The 16161-nt window shown below is 38.6% G+C and overlaps 1 protein-coding gene across 14 annotated transcripts in view; it reads left to right on the plus strand.

The window, feature by feature from the left end:
- The window catches only part of LOC105498957 (transient receptor potential cation channel subfamily M member 6), a 183204-nt gene that overhangs the window by 107784 nt on the left and 59259 nt on the right, over positions 1-16161 (plus strand). For 10 of the 14 annotated variants that reach the window (XM_071077660.1, XM_071077656.1, XM_071077659.1 and 7 more), the window contains 5 exons: positions 736-964; positions 4350-4502; positions 8862-9008; positions 12554-12682; positions 14712-14963. In XM_071077660.1, coding sequence (XP_070933761.1) covers positions 736-964; positions 4350-4502; positions 8862-9008; positions 12554-12682; positions 14712-14963 — 910 coding nt within the window. The remainder of the gene's footprint in view (positions 1-735; positions 965-4349; positions 4503-8861; positions 9009-12553; positions 12683-14711; positions 14964-16161) is intronic. The other 4 variants (XM_071077662.1, XM_071077663.1, XM_071077665.1 and 1 more) reach the window with 4 other exon arrangements.

A 16161-nucleotide genomic window follows, 5' to 3' on the forward strand; every position in this document is an offset into this window, starting at 1 on the left:
AAGATGGGAGGATTGATTGAGGCCAGGAGTTCAAGACCAGCCTGGGCAACATAGCAAGACCCTGTCTCTACCAAAAAAAAAAAAAAACCCAAATTCCAGAGAATGACAATGTCTACCTTTCAGAAGAAACATTCTCCTCGAAAATCACATGAGGGTGTCTCTAGTTCTAGGTCTATAGCTTTCTTAAGTCATGTAGGTATTTTATAAAATCTTTTTTAAAAAAAGTGATTCCATAGCTTTCCTCACTTGCTAGTTGGGTTCTGAATGGTCTTTTTTGTCCAAAAAAGCAACAAAACAAAACAAAACAAACAAAAACAAAACTTTATTAGATCTTATCAGGGAGTCCCAACCAAGCTATGTATAAGCCTATGTGTAAGTCCCAAACCAAGCTATGTCCAATAATGTGGAGTGGCTACTCCCCATGAATAGCTCAGGTGTAAATTAAATTCTGTATGCTACAATGTAAACCTCCTAGTTCTGTTCCTTCAGGAAAGGGAGAAAAATCTCATTAGTGAGCAGTAATTCCTTTCAAATAGTTTCTGGAAACTAAGATTATTAATCTGCTGTTTGGTGTTGTTGGCTTTTTTTTGTTTTTTTTGAAAGAAGCCTTCTGAATTGATATTTTCTGAGTCTCACATCCCATCTTTTACAATGTTTCTAAATGTTCTAAAATGTTTCTAATAATGCAGCTCTCTCACCTGCCTTTGTTTTCTTCATTTGCCACCTTCATGGCAGACAGTTTGGCCAGCTGGCTCTGGACTTGTTGGAGAAGGCATTCAAGCAGAATGAGCGCATGGCCATGACGCTGTTGACGTATGAACTCAGGAACTGGAGCAATTCGACCTGCCTGAAACTGGCCGTGTCGGGAGGATTACGACCCTTTGTTTCACATACTTGTACCCAAATGCTACTGACGGACATGTGGATGGGGCGCCTGAAAATGAGGAAGAACTCTTGGTTAAAGGTAAATTTACTTTACTTGCTTTATGGAGTTTAATGTTAGTTTTGTATAAAATTCTGTACTCGAGTTACATTTTCTTCCAGAAGTGTGTCTTCAGGAAAACCAGTTAGTATCTTTGAGAGCTCGTTTAGAGATTCTAGTAGGGGAGCGCAGCTACTCCTATACCCTTGACGGAAGATTGGTCCTCTGTCGAGGATGGTCGTCTTCTGCGACTGAGCGACCACCCGAGCGTGCAGCTTTGGGAGGGATGAACATGGAGTGGTGAGGCAGGAAGGGGACACCTGCCTAACTGGCCAGATCAGCCGAATCAACCCTGGCGATCAATGGGGTGACACATGTCACAGCCAGATCGGCCTCACATCCCAGTTAATATCTTTGATTCTCACAGAAGATCTGGGGTCTCCCCAGAGGAATCTGCGAAGATGACTTATCTCCCATGGCCACAGTTTCCTTTTGAATAATGGATATAATTGTACCTGCCCTGTCCACCACAAAGATGAGGGTGGTTAGAAGAAGTTAAAAGCGTAGACAAACATATGTAAGATTTCATTATTACTAGTTGCTATTGCCTCTGATAATTATAACAAAAGTAAATGAGACTTTTTAGTGAATTTTTTTTCAGTGTAAGAATACTAAGAGATAATAAACTAAATAAAATTAATAACTTCTGTTGTTCTGCTCACCCAATATGTGTGTGTGTGTGTGTGTGTGTGTGTGTGTGTGTGTGGTTTTCTTTCTTTTTTTTTTTTTTTTGAGAGAATAAGTGACTGTTTCATAAGGCTGCCCTCCAATACATTTGTTCACATGACTAACCATCTCAAAATTCTCAGCCTCATCTGTTATCTTAAATTATCAAGAATAATTTAGTTGACTGCTAAGGACATTTACCTTTGACATCAAACCTAAGTCTAAAGACTTTAGGTTATGGCCAAGCCTAAGGAGTACACATACTTATGAAACCAAATAAAATGAGACACAGAGTGAGTATTAAGAACTACATAAGTCTGTATTTTATATTTTAATTTTATTTTTCCTAGAGTTCTTAAAAATATGATGTGTCCCAAACATAATGACTATTTTTTCACTGATGAAATTATAGAAAGAAGAGAAATGTCAACCAAAAAGATCTCAACATAAATCCTTTTAAAGAAAATAATAGAAACAATAATTGTTTTCAGAAGTTCTCCAGTGATCTGCTTTGATTGCACCCTTGGAACTGAGGAATTAGAGATGTGAATGAGTTCACCTCTAGCTACATAAGTTCAACGTTCAAGGAGTGAAATAAGATATAGATAGCTGGTAGTTTGAGAAATAGTTTTCCTCATGTTTGTGTCCTGTATGTACTCTAGTTTACTAGAAATCCTTATTTTTGAGAACTTAATGAATTCTTGTTCTTCATATACTTCATACCAAAAAGAAGACTTAAGTGAAGTAAGACTAAATGTTTTGCCCCAAAACATAGAGTGAGTTAATAAAAAAGGCTGAGCTATCTACTTAAAGTCTCTAAGCTGTAGTAAACGTTCTTCAGCAGTGTCTAGGTCCTACTCTATCAGTGCTTGGTTGGTGAATTTTAGAAACAGGTTTGCAAATAATTGTAAGATGTCCTGGCTAGGCTAATTCCAAGTAGAAAAAGACTGTAGGAAAACCATGTAGAGAGATGTGGATGGGAAAACTCATTGTAATGCTCCATCTTATCCCTTAGAGATTGGATACTGATGTTGTTGAATACTATCTCATAAGCCAGTTGTTTTGCAATGGACAAGGGCAACAGAATGTGGGGCCTCTTCAGGAAGTTGACTAGAGATTAATTAGTACAATATTACCACTGGGCATGGTAACTGCAATTTTTCCAGACCTACAAGATTGCATGTATTTTGGGTTCTACAGCTGGACAAAAAACAAACACACAAAATCCTATTAGAACTGAAGAAAGTCCAGAGAATCTTCACAGGAGATCAAGCTTTAAAACAGGATGACAAAAGATAATTTCATCATGGAAAAAAAAAAAAAAGGCCGACAAGGATATGACTTCAGTTTGCCATACTTAATAATGAATGTCAAACAGGTTAAATCTTCTTTTTGGTCACTGAATACCAGAATACTAAGGCCTGCTTTTAGCTTGAAAGAGGTAATGTTCATCAAGTTGATATCAGAGCATTTATTAAATCTTTTAAACTCTTTACCTTGGAAGGCCATGCAAGTTGAACTTAAAAAATTTTTTTGAAAAGACTGTTAGTAATTCACGAATAATAGCAATATAATGAAAAAAACTTGTGGATGTCTGGATCTATACCTTCCTTGGGTTTTACTAGTAGGGAAAAGACACATGAGTGATGGGAGATGGATTTAACAGAAGGTGATGGTATACTTTTAGATCCTTGATTTTATAATATCAACAAATTTTAATGTGTTTTTTGTGGTAATATGTACTTAATGGCTTTAAAATATCATTAAGCAGTGTGCTCACTGAAAAATAATACTTGTCACTGCCCTGTCCTGCTGCTCCTAGAGGTAAATAATTACAGTGTAGTATACATATTTTTAAACTTTTAAATGCATATATATTCATATAAATAGCTAAGGTTTTTACTTTTATTTTTTAATAAAAATGGGGTCACTCTATGTTTCTATACAGTTGGCTCTTCATATCCATGGGTTCCACATCTGCAGATTTAATCAACTTCAGATAAAAAATATTTGGAAAAACACCCCCCAAATAAATAACAATACATTAAAAGTTATACAAATGAAAAGTCAATACAGTATAACAACTATTTATATAGCATTTACATTGTATTAGGTATTATAAGTAATCTAGAGATGGTTTAAAGTATAGGGTAGGATGTGCACAGGTTATATGGAAATACAACAACACCATTTTATACCAGGGACTTGAGCAGCCTTGGATTTTGGTATCCTTGGGGTCGGGGGTCAGGGGTGTCCTGGCACCAATCCCCGTTGGATACCAAGAGATAACTGTAATTTGATTTTTTCACTTAACAATGTAGCGTGGCTACCTTTTCATTATATTCAACATTGCCTTTGCCTTTTTAATGGTTGCACAGGAGGAAAGGTTATTCCAGACCAGCTGTCCCTCTCTAGATAGACATTTAGGTTGACACCAGTGTTTTGCTTTTACAAATAGTCCTGCAATGAACATTCTTATCTGCAAATGCTTGTACTCATGAGTATTTCTGAGGGAGACACTAGAACTGAAGTTGCTGAGTCAAAAAATTATTTATAGAAACAGGATGAAAATTGAACTGGGATGGGTCTGGCATTTTCTATACACTGAAATTCTTAATTTTGTTATTTGTCTAGTATGTGCTTTTATGGTCCCTACTACTTTGTTTTGCTTTTTTTTTTTTTTTTTTTTTTTTTTTTACAGATTATTATAAGCATTATTTTACCACCCACCATTTTGACATTGGAATTTAAAAGCAAAGCTGAGATGTCACATGTTCCCCAGTCCCAGGACTTCCAATTTATGTGGTATTACAGTGACCAGAATGCCAGCAGTTCCAAAGAAAGTGCTTCTGTGGTTAGTGCAAAATCATAATGAACTGAATTTTTTTGTATTGACTGCACGCAAACATACACATCCTTAAAGTTTACTTATATAGCCATCTTTTAAACAAAAGTTACATTGCCTCTATTTCAGGCCAGTGATGACAGATGGTCCTGGGGTTATATGTTATTTTAAAATGCCTCTGACTAATCAATCAAGCATTTAGTTCTCTTGTATAATCTTAATCATATTATGCTATGGTCAGGTTTACTATGTACAATAGACCTAATTAACCCCCATATACAATTAAGCAAAATATCCTATTTCTACTTCAAAGCCAAAATCAAAGATGTGGTTTGGACATAGCCATATACCAATTTATTAATTCAATGACTCGTTAGTGGCCACTTTACATGTGCTAGATGTTCTGTGGACACTGAATTAATTAAGGCAGATACAGCCTCTTCCACTGTGGGGCTTATTATCAGACAGAATATCCACAGTATTTCACCATTGTTCAATTAAAACAGGTATTGAAAAAGTGTTTCAGCCAGGCGCGGTGGTTCACACCTGTAACCCCAGCAGTTTGGGAGGCCGAGGCGGGCAGATCACGAGGTCAGGAGATCGAGACCATCCTGGCTAACACAGTGAAACCCCGTCTCTACTAAAAATACAAAAAATTAGCTGGGCCTAGTGGGCGCCTGTAGTCCTAGCTACTCGGGAGACTGAGGCAGGAGAATGGCGTGAACCTGGGAGGTGGAGCTTGCAGTGAGCCGAGATCACGCCACTGCACTCCTGGGCGACAGAGCGAGACTGCGTCTCAAAAAAAAAAAAAAGTGTTTCAAGTCTGTTCATTATAAATGGCTTATAATCATAACAATAATCTTCCTTTTGCCTTTAAATTTAACTTAAGCAGTAAGTATTAATAAGCTGCTATGTTTTTAGAATTTTTCTAGGCATGGTGTAAGGGGTGGAGGCAGCACTTTTGATGGGATAGATAAGATTTCATAACACTAATTAAGTCATACAATTTATTAGCTGAGGAATGTAATTTGCATTGTGTATTGTGGCAGGAAACTGAAGGCAGGTGATACATAGATGCTCTTTAGAGTGTCACTGTGTTGTCTTCTTGTGGTAATAGTGGGTAATAATGAATATAAAGAAGGCATTTCTGGTAATTGGAGAAGCAAAGCCATTATTCTGGAGCTGAAGCTGTATAGCATCAAATACTGCATTTGCTCACTGAGGTTTTATAAAACTCCTTATTGAAATTTCTACAGGCAGAATAACTTTACCATGTGAAATTTAGATCTTTTTAGCTGATAACCTCTTGAAAACATGACCTTTGATGACATGAGTTTTCTTAGGACTAAATTATAGTAAGATGGCAGAATGGGTTAATCAACAGCAGAAGAAGACTCTTCCCATTAGGAGTCAGTAGGTGAGGATTAGGGCTTGGTGACAGTTTTATGATTGAGGTGGTGTTTGAGCTTGACTTGAGGATGTGGAGAGGGAAAAGAGCATGTCAGTGAGAAGGAGACTATAAGCAGGGTCATGGAATTGGGAAGTGGCAAGGCATATGTAAAGCATCACAAGTGGTATGGTTCGGCTGGAATCTAGGTTATGAGGGTTATGTGACAAGCTGGGAGTACTTGTAGGAATGACTGGAAAGTAGACTGAGGCTAGATCATATAGACTCTTGTATATCCTGTAAAGGAGTATGATTTTTATTCTGTAGGTTAAGGAGAGCCAGTGAATGTGTGTGCCAGAGTAGTGAGATGATCTGACTATTAGAGAAATTATTCTGCCTCCAGGGCATAGGATGGTTTAGCAAGAAGACTGGCTGGAAGCAGGGGGAACATAGGCCGAGGTAGCCATCCAGGTGAGAAACAGTAAGTCCTTTAACCAGGGTCAGTAGCAATGGACATGGAGAGGAAGAGGGTCTTTTAAACAAGGCCGTCTTGAAGGGACACAAGGATAATTGGAGAGGGAGTGGGTTCAGAAGGGGAAAGATGAGCTTGGTCTTAGGTTAATAAATCACAGTGAAATACTAAGAAAGCTGTATAACAAAATCTATTCTATCAGAGCATCATTAAGTGGAAAAGATGACTGCAATACAATGCAAAACAGACATGGATCATAGTAGACTTATTGTTGTAGTTACAACTTTAATCTGTGTACCTGCTGGTATCAGATTACAATTAGAAAAAAAGAGTGTGGGGTGGTCGGGGGTGTGGGGGTAAGGGGAGATATATATATAAAAGTTATTCAAGCCAAATGTTTTTGTCTTTACCTTCTTCTCAGTAAAAAAAAAAAAAAAAAATCTGAATTTATATTCTCAGGTTGTCTTCATTATAGCAATTGGTGTCTCTGAATTCAACTTAGAGACAGGCCCCATCAGCACTTTATAATCCACTCCAAAGTGTCAAGAGCAATTAAGAGCTAATGAAACACTCCTGGAAAAATAATAAGAGAAGTTATTTAATAATAAAGTCATTACTTAAATTGCTTTCTGGGGTCTTTCTGATGTGGTATTGATGTCATTAAAAGCTCATAAGTGATGACTTTTCTAATTGGTTTTATGCCATTTTAATTCTAGGCTGGTTCAAACCTGCTAGGAACTGGGCCAATTCCTACATTTCTAAGTCACAATCCCAACCCCACTGCCCAAAGTGAAATAAATGATTGAATAATTGATCAGGCACTGATAATAACCCATCTAGATGCCCGAGGCCTTAAACATCACATTTTTCTGCAATTATATGGACAGCTCAAGCAAAATTTGATTCATTCCTTGGCTTAAAAATTTTTGCTAACCTTGCAGGTCTGACATTAAAGAGATAACTTTTGTGGCTAGGTTGCAAGAATGGACTAGTTTGAGAGGCAGCAGAGAACATTCCTTTCTTTTAATATTACTTTAAAAAATTAAAAAGTACACATTTCCTATTAAAAAACTAAAACCACCTAGAAATCTATACAGTAGAGTGATACCGCTTTTGCTTCCCTTTTGCTACCCTTATATTGCTGCTTCTAAAAGGTAGCCAGCCTGTAAGTGCTTCTTTCCTCTTCTCTTCTCTTCTCTTCTCTTCTCTTCTCTTCTCTTCTCTTCTCTTCTCTTCTCTTCTCTTCTCTTCTCTTCTCTTCTTTTCCTTCCTCTTTTGAAAGCTCGTTCTGCATGGGTGTTTGTGTAGTCACATTCAGTCATCTCCTGCTCTGCCTTACATATACTCATTGCTAATTCTCTACATGAGTTAATTCCCTTGGACTGACACATACCTTTTGGGTAGTTGATGAAAAATCTGATTCTTTCCCCAGAAAAATGCATGTACAACACAAATACTTGCACATGGTTGCAGGGTGTTCAAGGAACTCTAGAAGCTCAGAAAGCACGTGAACTGCAGGCAAACAGACCCTCTGCTATAAATCAGTGGGGAAGCTATCGAAGGTCAGAATCCTAAAACTAATACAGTACCTGAATTTCCTATGACAAGGAATGGCCATGCATCATCAATGGATGCTCAATTTGTTCTTATGTGTTAAGGAAATCATTGTATTGTTCATTACTGATTTCACAGGGATTTTATGAGTATCCTTAGGTTCCAAAATTTAAAAACATACAAAAATTAGCTGGGTGTGGTGGCAGGTGACTGTAAGCCCAGTTGGGAGGCTGAGGTACGAGAATCTCTTGAACCTGGGAGGCGGAGGTTGCAGTGAGCCGAGAGCATGCCATTGCACTCCAGCCTGGGTGACAAGAGCAAGACTCCATCTCACCAAAAAAAAAAAAAAAGAGATTGAGAACAGGGACCAGTTTTTAAATCCTTGGAACTACTCTTACTTTGGGTTTGATTACTACAGAGTCAGCTTGCACTTCAGAAATAACTCATATGTTTTACCTGGCCAATAATTTATACAATACATATAGTTTTCTCTCCCTTCAAAGGTAAGATTATAATTTGGCATATGGGTGCCCAATTATTATTATTATTATTATTATTATTATTATTTTGAGACAGAGTCTTGCTCTGTCACCCAGGCTGGAGTGCGGTGGCATGATCTCGGCTCACTGCAACCTCCGCCTCCCAGGTTCAAGCGATTCTCCTGCCTCAACCTCCCAAGTAGCTGGGATTACAGTTATGTGCCACCACACTCGATTCATTTTTATATTTTTAGTAGAGGCAGGGTTTCTCCATGTTGGCCAGGCTGGTCTCGAACTCCTGACCTCAGGTGATCTGCCCACTTCGGCCTCCCGAAGTGCTGGGATTACAGCTGTGAGCCACCATGCCCAGCCAATTAATTTCTAATATATTATTTATGATATTTTTTGGATGTTCATGCTTGTCACTATTTTAGTTAAGCTGCTGACAAGAAAATGATTATTTGTTTATTTTATAGAAAGAGTATGATTTGGAAAGGGGCCATGATGAGAAACTGGATGAAAATCAGCATTTTGGTTTGGAAAGTGGGCCCCAGCACCTTCCATGGACCAGGAAAGTCTATGAGTTCTACAGTGCTCCAATTGTCAAGTTTTGGTTTTATACGGTTGGTCTCATTACAACAATATATGTCGGATGAATGATGGTTGATAGCTAGTGATGATATTGATAATATGCCTGATTTGCCACTTTGCAATAAAAATGTAGAAACCTAGTTAAAAAAAAGCGAGGGCATGACAAAGTAGGTAGCAAAGAAGACTGGAGGAAGGCAGGGAGAGGTTAGGGTGGAGCTCGCCTACTTTTTGGAGTTTGAGAACAAGCATTTTCTTCTCTCTTTGAGTGCTAAGAGTTAACACTGTTATTGTGGGAAGATCTAGCTGGCTTTGCCCTACTGGTTAACGTTGCTTCTGTCTCTAAAAACTCCTAAGCTAGGAATTTCCATGGAAAGAAACACTGGAATATTCTTTTCTTAACAATGTGACTGTGGTTAAAACTCTCTTGGCGTTCCTATCAGAGTCCCTCAAATATGTTGTTGCACATTCACAAAATGGTAAAACCTTACCATTTGAAGGGAGACTGAGCATTCAAAGATCTGTAGAACAACCAAATTAACAGCAGTGTTTGTAGAATTAAGCAATAGGTGGGTGGGTTCTTAGAAAATCAGCAATTGAATCAGCATTTTCTTCGTAGGAATGTGTTATATAGATAGAAAATGATGCAAGTGTTTTTTTTGCCTTCAGTAGTATATGCTTATAAATATATAGAGAAAATGAAATATTTTAGAAGCTGAACTGTGTGAACAAATACCAAATCTATTATGGATAGTAGAGCGACAGAGAAAGCATGAACTATGCTTTAGATGTGTTGAGTGCTTTTCACATTTATTTCATAAGTTTTCTTTTCTTTTTTTTTTAAATATTTTTTTCCATGACACAGCCCTCAGGAGATCCTGAGAACATGTGCTCCCATAGCATTTATTTTTCTTATGCTTATCTATACTTAAATAGCTCATGGCCAAGAGTTTGTACATCTAAAACATTTGAAGTGTGACTATAAAAGGATATTTATCTAAATGTGTTGTATTTCCAAATATTTACCTGGCCAACCACACACTTATTTCCTATACTTATTGAATAAGTACATAGCTGTGTATGATTTTTATCTGTTTCCAAAAATCACATCTGCTTTCAAACAATGAGGTTTTGCTATTTTTGTAACATGCAACAACATATACGAAAGACTCTGACAGGAGTGCTGGGAGAGTTTTAACCATTGTCATACCATTGGGAAAAGCGTATTCAGGCGTTTCTTCCCTTGGAAATTTCTAGCTCAGGAGCTTTAAGAAACAGGAACAAAGCTAAGCAATAGCACAAAACCAGCCAGATCTGCTCACCATGGTGTTTTTAATAATTGGAACGAAACAAAAAGAGTCAAAAGCAATACTGCCAATGTCCAGAGTGTTTAGTGCTTAATTTTACCTAGGTGTGAGTGCTTCGGTTGCTTGTAGCCTTTGTGTAATGCCACTTTGGACTAATGAGTAAACGGACTTAACATAGCCTTTAGGAATCCAACCTGTTCTCAAGTAGAGGAATTGTGGGCTACTTTCTCAATCTGAATATCTACTTATAGAATTTGTTTGTAGTCTTTTGCTTATAAATCTTCCAGATTCAGATAGTCGTACACTATACATATTAGAAAGAAAGTTATGGCTGAGGGTAACCTAAGGTTCAGGTCATTCAATTTGATTTTACTGAGAGCTGACTGCTGTCTTTAAGACATAGTATACTAGGCAGCAGAGGGGGCGGTGAGAAGAAGACATTGCCAAACATCAATACTGACTTCAAGCAGCTTGCAGTTACGTAGGGGAGAACATTGATGTATGTAAATGAGTCCAGTATAAGGAATCAGTGTATGGAGATAGTAAAATACAAATAATAAAATATATACAGACAAATGGGCTAAGGTCTGAACCTCAGAGTAAAAGTTAAGGAGTCAATTGTCTAGCCATGCTGAAACCAATGACAAAAATACTTAAATGCTTGATAGAACAAATTAACTTAAAGTATGTCCTTGAGGAGTCATCAAAAATACTCAGACTTTGAGATATAAATCAAGAGAAGTATAGAATTACTGAAATTTACCTTTACTTTCTTACATGCTTCTCTTCTACACCTCCTTAAATCATAGGCACTATTATCCATTATGACTACCTAAAAGACCACCTATTGTCAATAATACCATTCTTATATAGTTAGAAATGGTTTAAGCTATTCTCTATGTTATCTGTGCAGAACTAAAGTTAGAAGCAGAGTTACCCATGTAGGTAGATAAAAATATATGAGAAATAGGGATCAAGGTTAAAATAATATGCTTTTGTGAGAATGAACACACACACACACATTTTTCTCTCAACTGATTTTTTTTTTTTTTTTTTTTTTTTTTGAGATGGAGTCTCTCCTGTCACCCAGGCTGGAGTGCAATGGCGCAATCTCAGCTCACTGCAACCTTGGCCATCTGGGTTTAAAAGATTCTCTTACCTCAGCCTCCTGAGTGGCTGGGGTTTCAGGTGCACACCACCATGCCCAGCTAATTTTTTGTATTTTTAGTAGAGACGGGGTTTCACCGTGTTGGCCAGGCCGGTCTCGAAGTCCTAACCTCAGGTGATCCGCCCACCTTGGCCTCCCAAAGGGCTGGAATTATAGGCGTGAGCCACCGTGTCCAGCCGATACGAGGTTTTTAAATGCAAGTGTTGATCAGTGAGCACTGTGTGTTGTCTGTGAGGTTATTAGAGGACTGAAGTCTCATACATTGTTGATAATAGTGTAAACTGGTAAAGCCTTTCTGTCGGAAAATTTAGTAATATTTGTCACAGTTTTCAATGTGCATGGGCAGATATTCTGCTTCTGGGAATATATCTTAAGAAGATAAGAATATTAGATAAGATTACAAAGCTATTAATCACTATGTATCTATATGTGTGATCGCTATGTCTTAATTCTTTCAAGACTTTGGAAATCTAGGCATACATATATATACACAGTAATTAGACAAACATTTATTGAATGTCTACCATGTGTCAGGCAGAGTGCTGAGTGCTGAAGATATAAATATTGACAAACAGTCCTTAATTAAAAGGGCTCACAGTTGGACACAACTTTTGTATTAAACAGCATTTTAATCAACATAAAACAGAACTCCCAGCAGTGGTAAATGCCACAGTTCGTTGTATTTGAAAATAAGCATCTATTGCCACTGAAGATCTGGCATGCTTCACACACGTTTTCTTTCTGTGTTTGAGATGGAGGGGAAGGCCTGTGATTCCTCCTGGGCTTGCTGTTAGCCTGCCAGCGCCCCTGTTGGACGTGCAGGGTCCTGGAAATGCCAGTCAGGAGCCAGCAGAACAATACAGTGTGTCCTTCCATGCATCTGAGAACAGTGATTTCATTCCTGCCTCTAAATCCTAGACTAGAAGACTATGGATTGTTGTGCTTTCCTTGATACTAGGTCATCGATAACCCAAAGGTGGTCCTAGTTATGTGTTCGTGTTATCGTGTTGAAGTTCATGCCTGGGTTTCTGCTCCATCTGCGTCTGCTTGGCGTGCTCTATGCTTGCTCTCACTCACGTCTGGGGAATGTGTGTCCTCCTCACAGATGGCGTATTTGGCATTCCTCATGCTGTTCACTTACACCGTGTTGGTGGAGATGCAGCCCCAGCCCAGCGCGCAGGAGTGGCTTGTTAGCATTTACATCTTCACCAATGCTATTGAGGCGGTCAGGGGGGTGAGTTCTGCCATCTACCTTTATCTTCCACATATGCCCTCGGCTTCTGCAGGTGTCCACTAAAAGACTCCTTGGCTCTGATGATGAAAATGGACACGTCAAGGATGGGGGAAGACAGGAAACACTGACCTTGACTTACATGCTGCAAGAAGTTTATTTGGGGGAGAATCCTTGATTCCAGCCCTTTATCCTTGTCAGCTGCTTTCTGTTGGTTGGTGCACTTTGGAAGCAGTTATCTTTGAAGCAGATATCCTGGTGTGTTTACCAATCCTAAAGGATAGATGATGCCATAGAATTGTATTAAACCCTCCAACTATTTGATTTCCCCCAGGGTTTCTTTTTTTTTTTTTTTTTTGGTGGGGTTGATTTTTATTGCCTTGCATTACTTTCATATTATCAATTTCATCTAATGAGTGACATAAATGGCTGACATTGTGCAATATGTAAGGAATATGTTTATAGCTTTTGAAAGCTCCTACCAAACACTTTGAAAATTGAAGCTGGAAATCTCTCTGAGGCAGATAATCCAAGAAGCGAAAAAACAAAACTTGTAAAAATTTCTAGTTTGTAATGAGTTACTTAAAAAAAAAGCGGGGTGGGGGCAGGGTGTGGTGGCTCATGCTTGTAATCCCAGCACCTGAGGCAGGCAGATCATGAGGTCAGGAGATCAAGACTCTCTTGGATAACATGGTGAAACCCCATCTCTACTAAAAATACAAAAAATTAGCCGAGCGTGGTGGCACGCGCCTGTAATCCCAGCTACTTGGGAGGCTAAGGCAGGAGAATTGCTTGAATCCAGGAAGTGGAGGTTGCAGTGAGCCGAGATCGTGCCACTGCCCTCCAGTCTGGGTGACACAGCAGGACTCCGTCTCAAACAAAAACAAAACCAAAACCAAAAACTAACATTCCTGTGAGTTATAACTGCAATCATAAATATTTATGACTTAGACTGTTTTAGATGTCAATATATGTCTCTATGTGTGTGTATTTACCTATATTTATTTTGTCCTAGAGGTAATATAACCAACATTATATAGTTATATTCTTTGTAATTATACCTATGTTGCCTGCTAATTCCTATGTGGAGTTTATAGATTATAGAAAATAAGTCAAGAGAGAAACAGATAGTTATCTGAATTGTACCACTTTTTTAATGCTTCAGGGAAAATAGGTGTACTATTTTACGTTTCCGTTTGTCTGATATGGTGATATGTATTTTCTTTTCTTAGTGAGTTCCAATATCACATTCTTTTTTTTTGTTTGTTTGTTTTTGTTTTTATTTTTGAGATGGAGTCTTGCTCCGTCACCCAGGCTGGAGTGCAGTGGTGAGATCTCGGCTCACTGCAACCTGTGCCTCCCAGGTTCAGGCAATTCTCCTGCCTCAGCCTCCGGAGTACCTGGGATTACAGGTGCCTGCCACCACACCAGGCTAATTTTTGTATTTTTAGCGGAGACAGGGTTTCACAATGTTGACCAGGATGGTCTTGAACTCGTGACCTCAAGTGATCCTCCTGCCTCAGCCTCCCAAAGTGCTGGAATGACAGGCGTATGCCACCACACCCAGCCCAATATCACATTCTTGGTAGAATCTCACTAAATAGCAGTAGTCGGACTGGATTACAGGATTCCTTGCTCCATCCAGTGTTCTTTGCACCCTGCTGTGCCTCCTGAAATGAAATCGTATCTATACAGATCCATTGCAATATTGAGTTTTAAAATGTCTTGGTGTTTCCTAATGCTATTTCAGGATTATTTAAAGCTAGAAAAAGTGCTTTCTATTTTTTTTTTAGTTCCAGTTGGGGTTTCAAGTGACAATCTAGCATTATCGAATGCATTAAATTATATCTTTATAGCATTGTTTAAATAATTCATTACTGATAACTTAAGTCTCTGAAATCCCCGAGTGTTTTAAGGTTTGGCATGGTTTAGATTACTCTTTAAATGAATAGTTTGTGTATTTAAGAAGATCATATTAACGGGATTCTTTGGTTGTACCTCCTTTTTTAAGTTTCCTTCTTCCTTCTTTTAGATCTGTACTTCAGAGCCCGGGAAGTTTACTCAAAAGGTGAAGGTATGGATTAGTGAGTACTGGAACTTAACAGAAACTGTGGCCATTGGCCTGTTTTCAGTTGGCTTCGCCCTTCGATGGGGTGACCCTCCTTTTCACACAGCGGGAAGACTGATCTACTGCATAGACATCATATTCTGGTTCTCACGGCTCCTGGACTTCTTTGCTGTGAATCAACATGCAGGTCCATATGTGACCATGATTGCAAAAATGGTGAGTACAGTCTAGTTTTATATCCTGGTATTCTTTCTTAAAATTGTTTTTAAAAGAATTCTTGTGGGTACATAAGTAGGTGTATGTATTTATGAGGTATATGGAATATTTTGATACAGGCATACAATGCATAATAATCACATCAGGGTAAATGGGATTTTCATCACCTCGAGCGTTAATCCTTTGTGTTACAAACAACTCACATAGACTCTTTCAGTTATTTTTAAATGTACAATTCATTATTAACTATAGTCACCCTGTTGTTCTAGTGTTCTTTGTAAACATGCTATGTGGTGCCAGCTAGATTTGTACTGCTGGGCTCAAGGGATCCTCCCATCTCAGCCTCCTGAGTAGCTGGGACTATAGGCATCCACCAGCATGCCTGGCTTCTTTTTAATGGTTCTTCATGGTTTATATCCAATAGTTTAACTTTTGAAATTATTATTATTATCATCATCATTATTGAGACAGGGTCTTGCTCTGTCACCTAGACTGGAGTGCAGTGGTGTGATCACAGGTCACTGCAGCCTCACCCTCCCAGGCTCAAGAAATCCTCAACCTCCTGAGTAGCTGGGACCAGAGGCACACACCATCGTGCCGAGCTAATTCTTTTTTGTTATTTATATAGACAGGGTCTCACTATGTTGCCCAGGCTGGTTTCAAACTCCTGAGCTCAAATGATCCTCCTGCCTCAGCCTCCCAAAGTGCTGGGATTACAGGCATGAGCCATTGTGCCTGGCCATTTTGGAATTATTTATAGAAGCACAGCGAGCAAGATCATGTCACCACTGCCTTCCATGTAACCACAAACTTGTATTTAGCAAATGACCTTGGATAGTATATTGCATATTTAGTTGATTGGGACACTCAGCTTACCCTTTTGATTAGGGCCAGATGGTATGAGATTGAGTCAAATCTGTCTCTGAGCACAGTAATTCCTGAGGACCAGATTCATGTGAGGCTATTACCAATGATATTTTCTGCTAAAATATCCGTTTATTCTTGTATCGCTCACTGACTCTCCCCTACCATCACGCTCTTGAATCGTGCTTACTATAGGCCACACACTGTTCTAGGTACTTAGTGTATATTAACTCATTTCATCTTAGCAACAACTTTAGGAGACAGGTAGTATTATTGCACACATTTACATACAAGGAAATGGAGGTTAAGTAAATTCCTCAAAGGAATATATGGG

The sequence above is a fragment of the Macaca nemestrina genome, chromosome 14 (assembly GCF_043159975.1).
Source record: "Macaca nemestrina isolate mMacNem1 chromosome 14, mMacNem.hap1, whole genome shotgun sequence".
Taxonomy (NCBI): domain Eukaryota; kingdom Metazoa; phylum Chordata; class Mammalia; order Primates; family Cercopithecidae; genus Macaca; species Macaca nemestrina.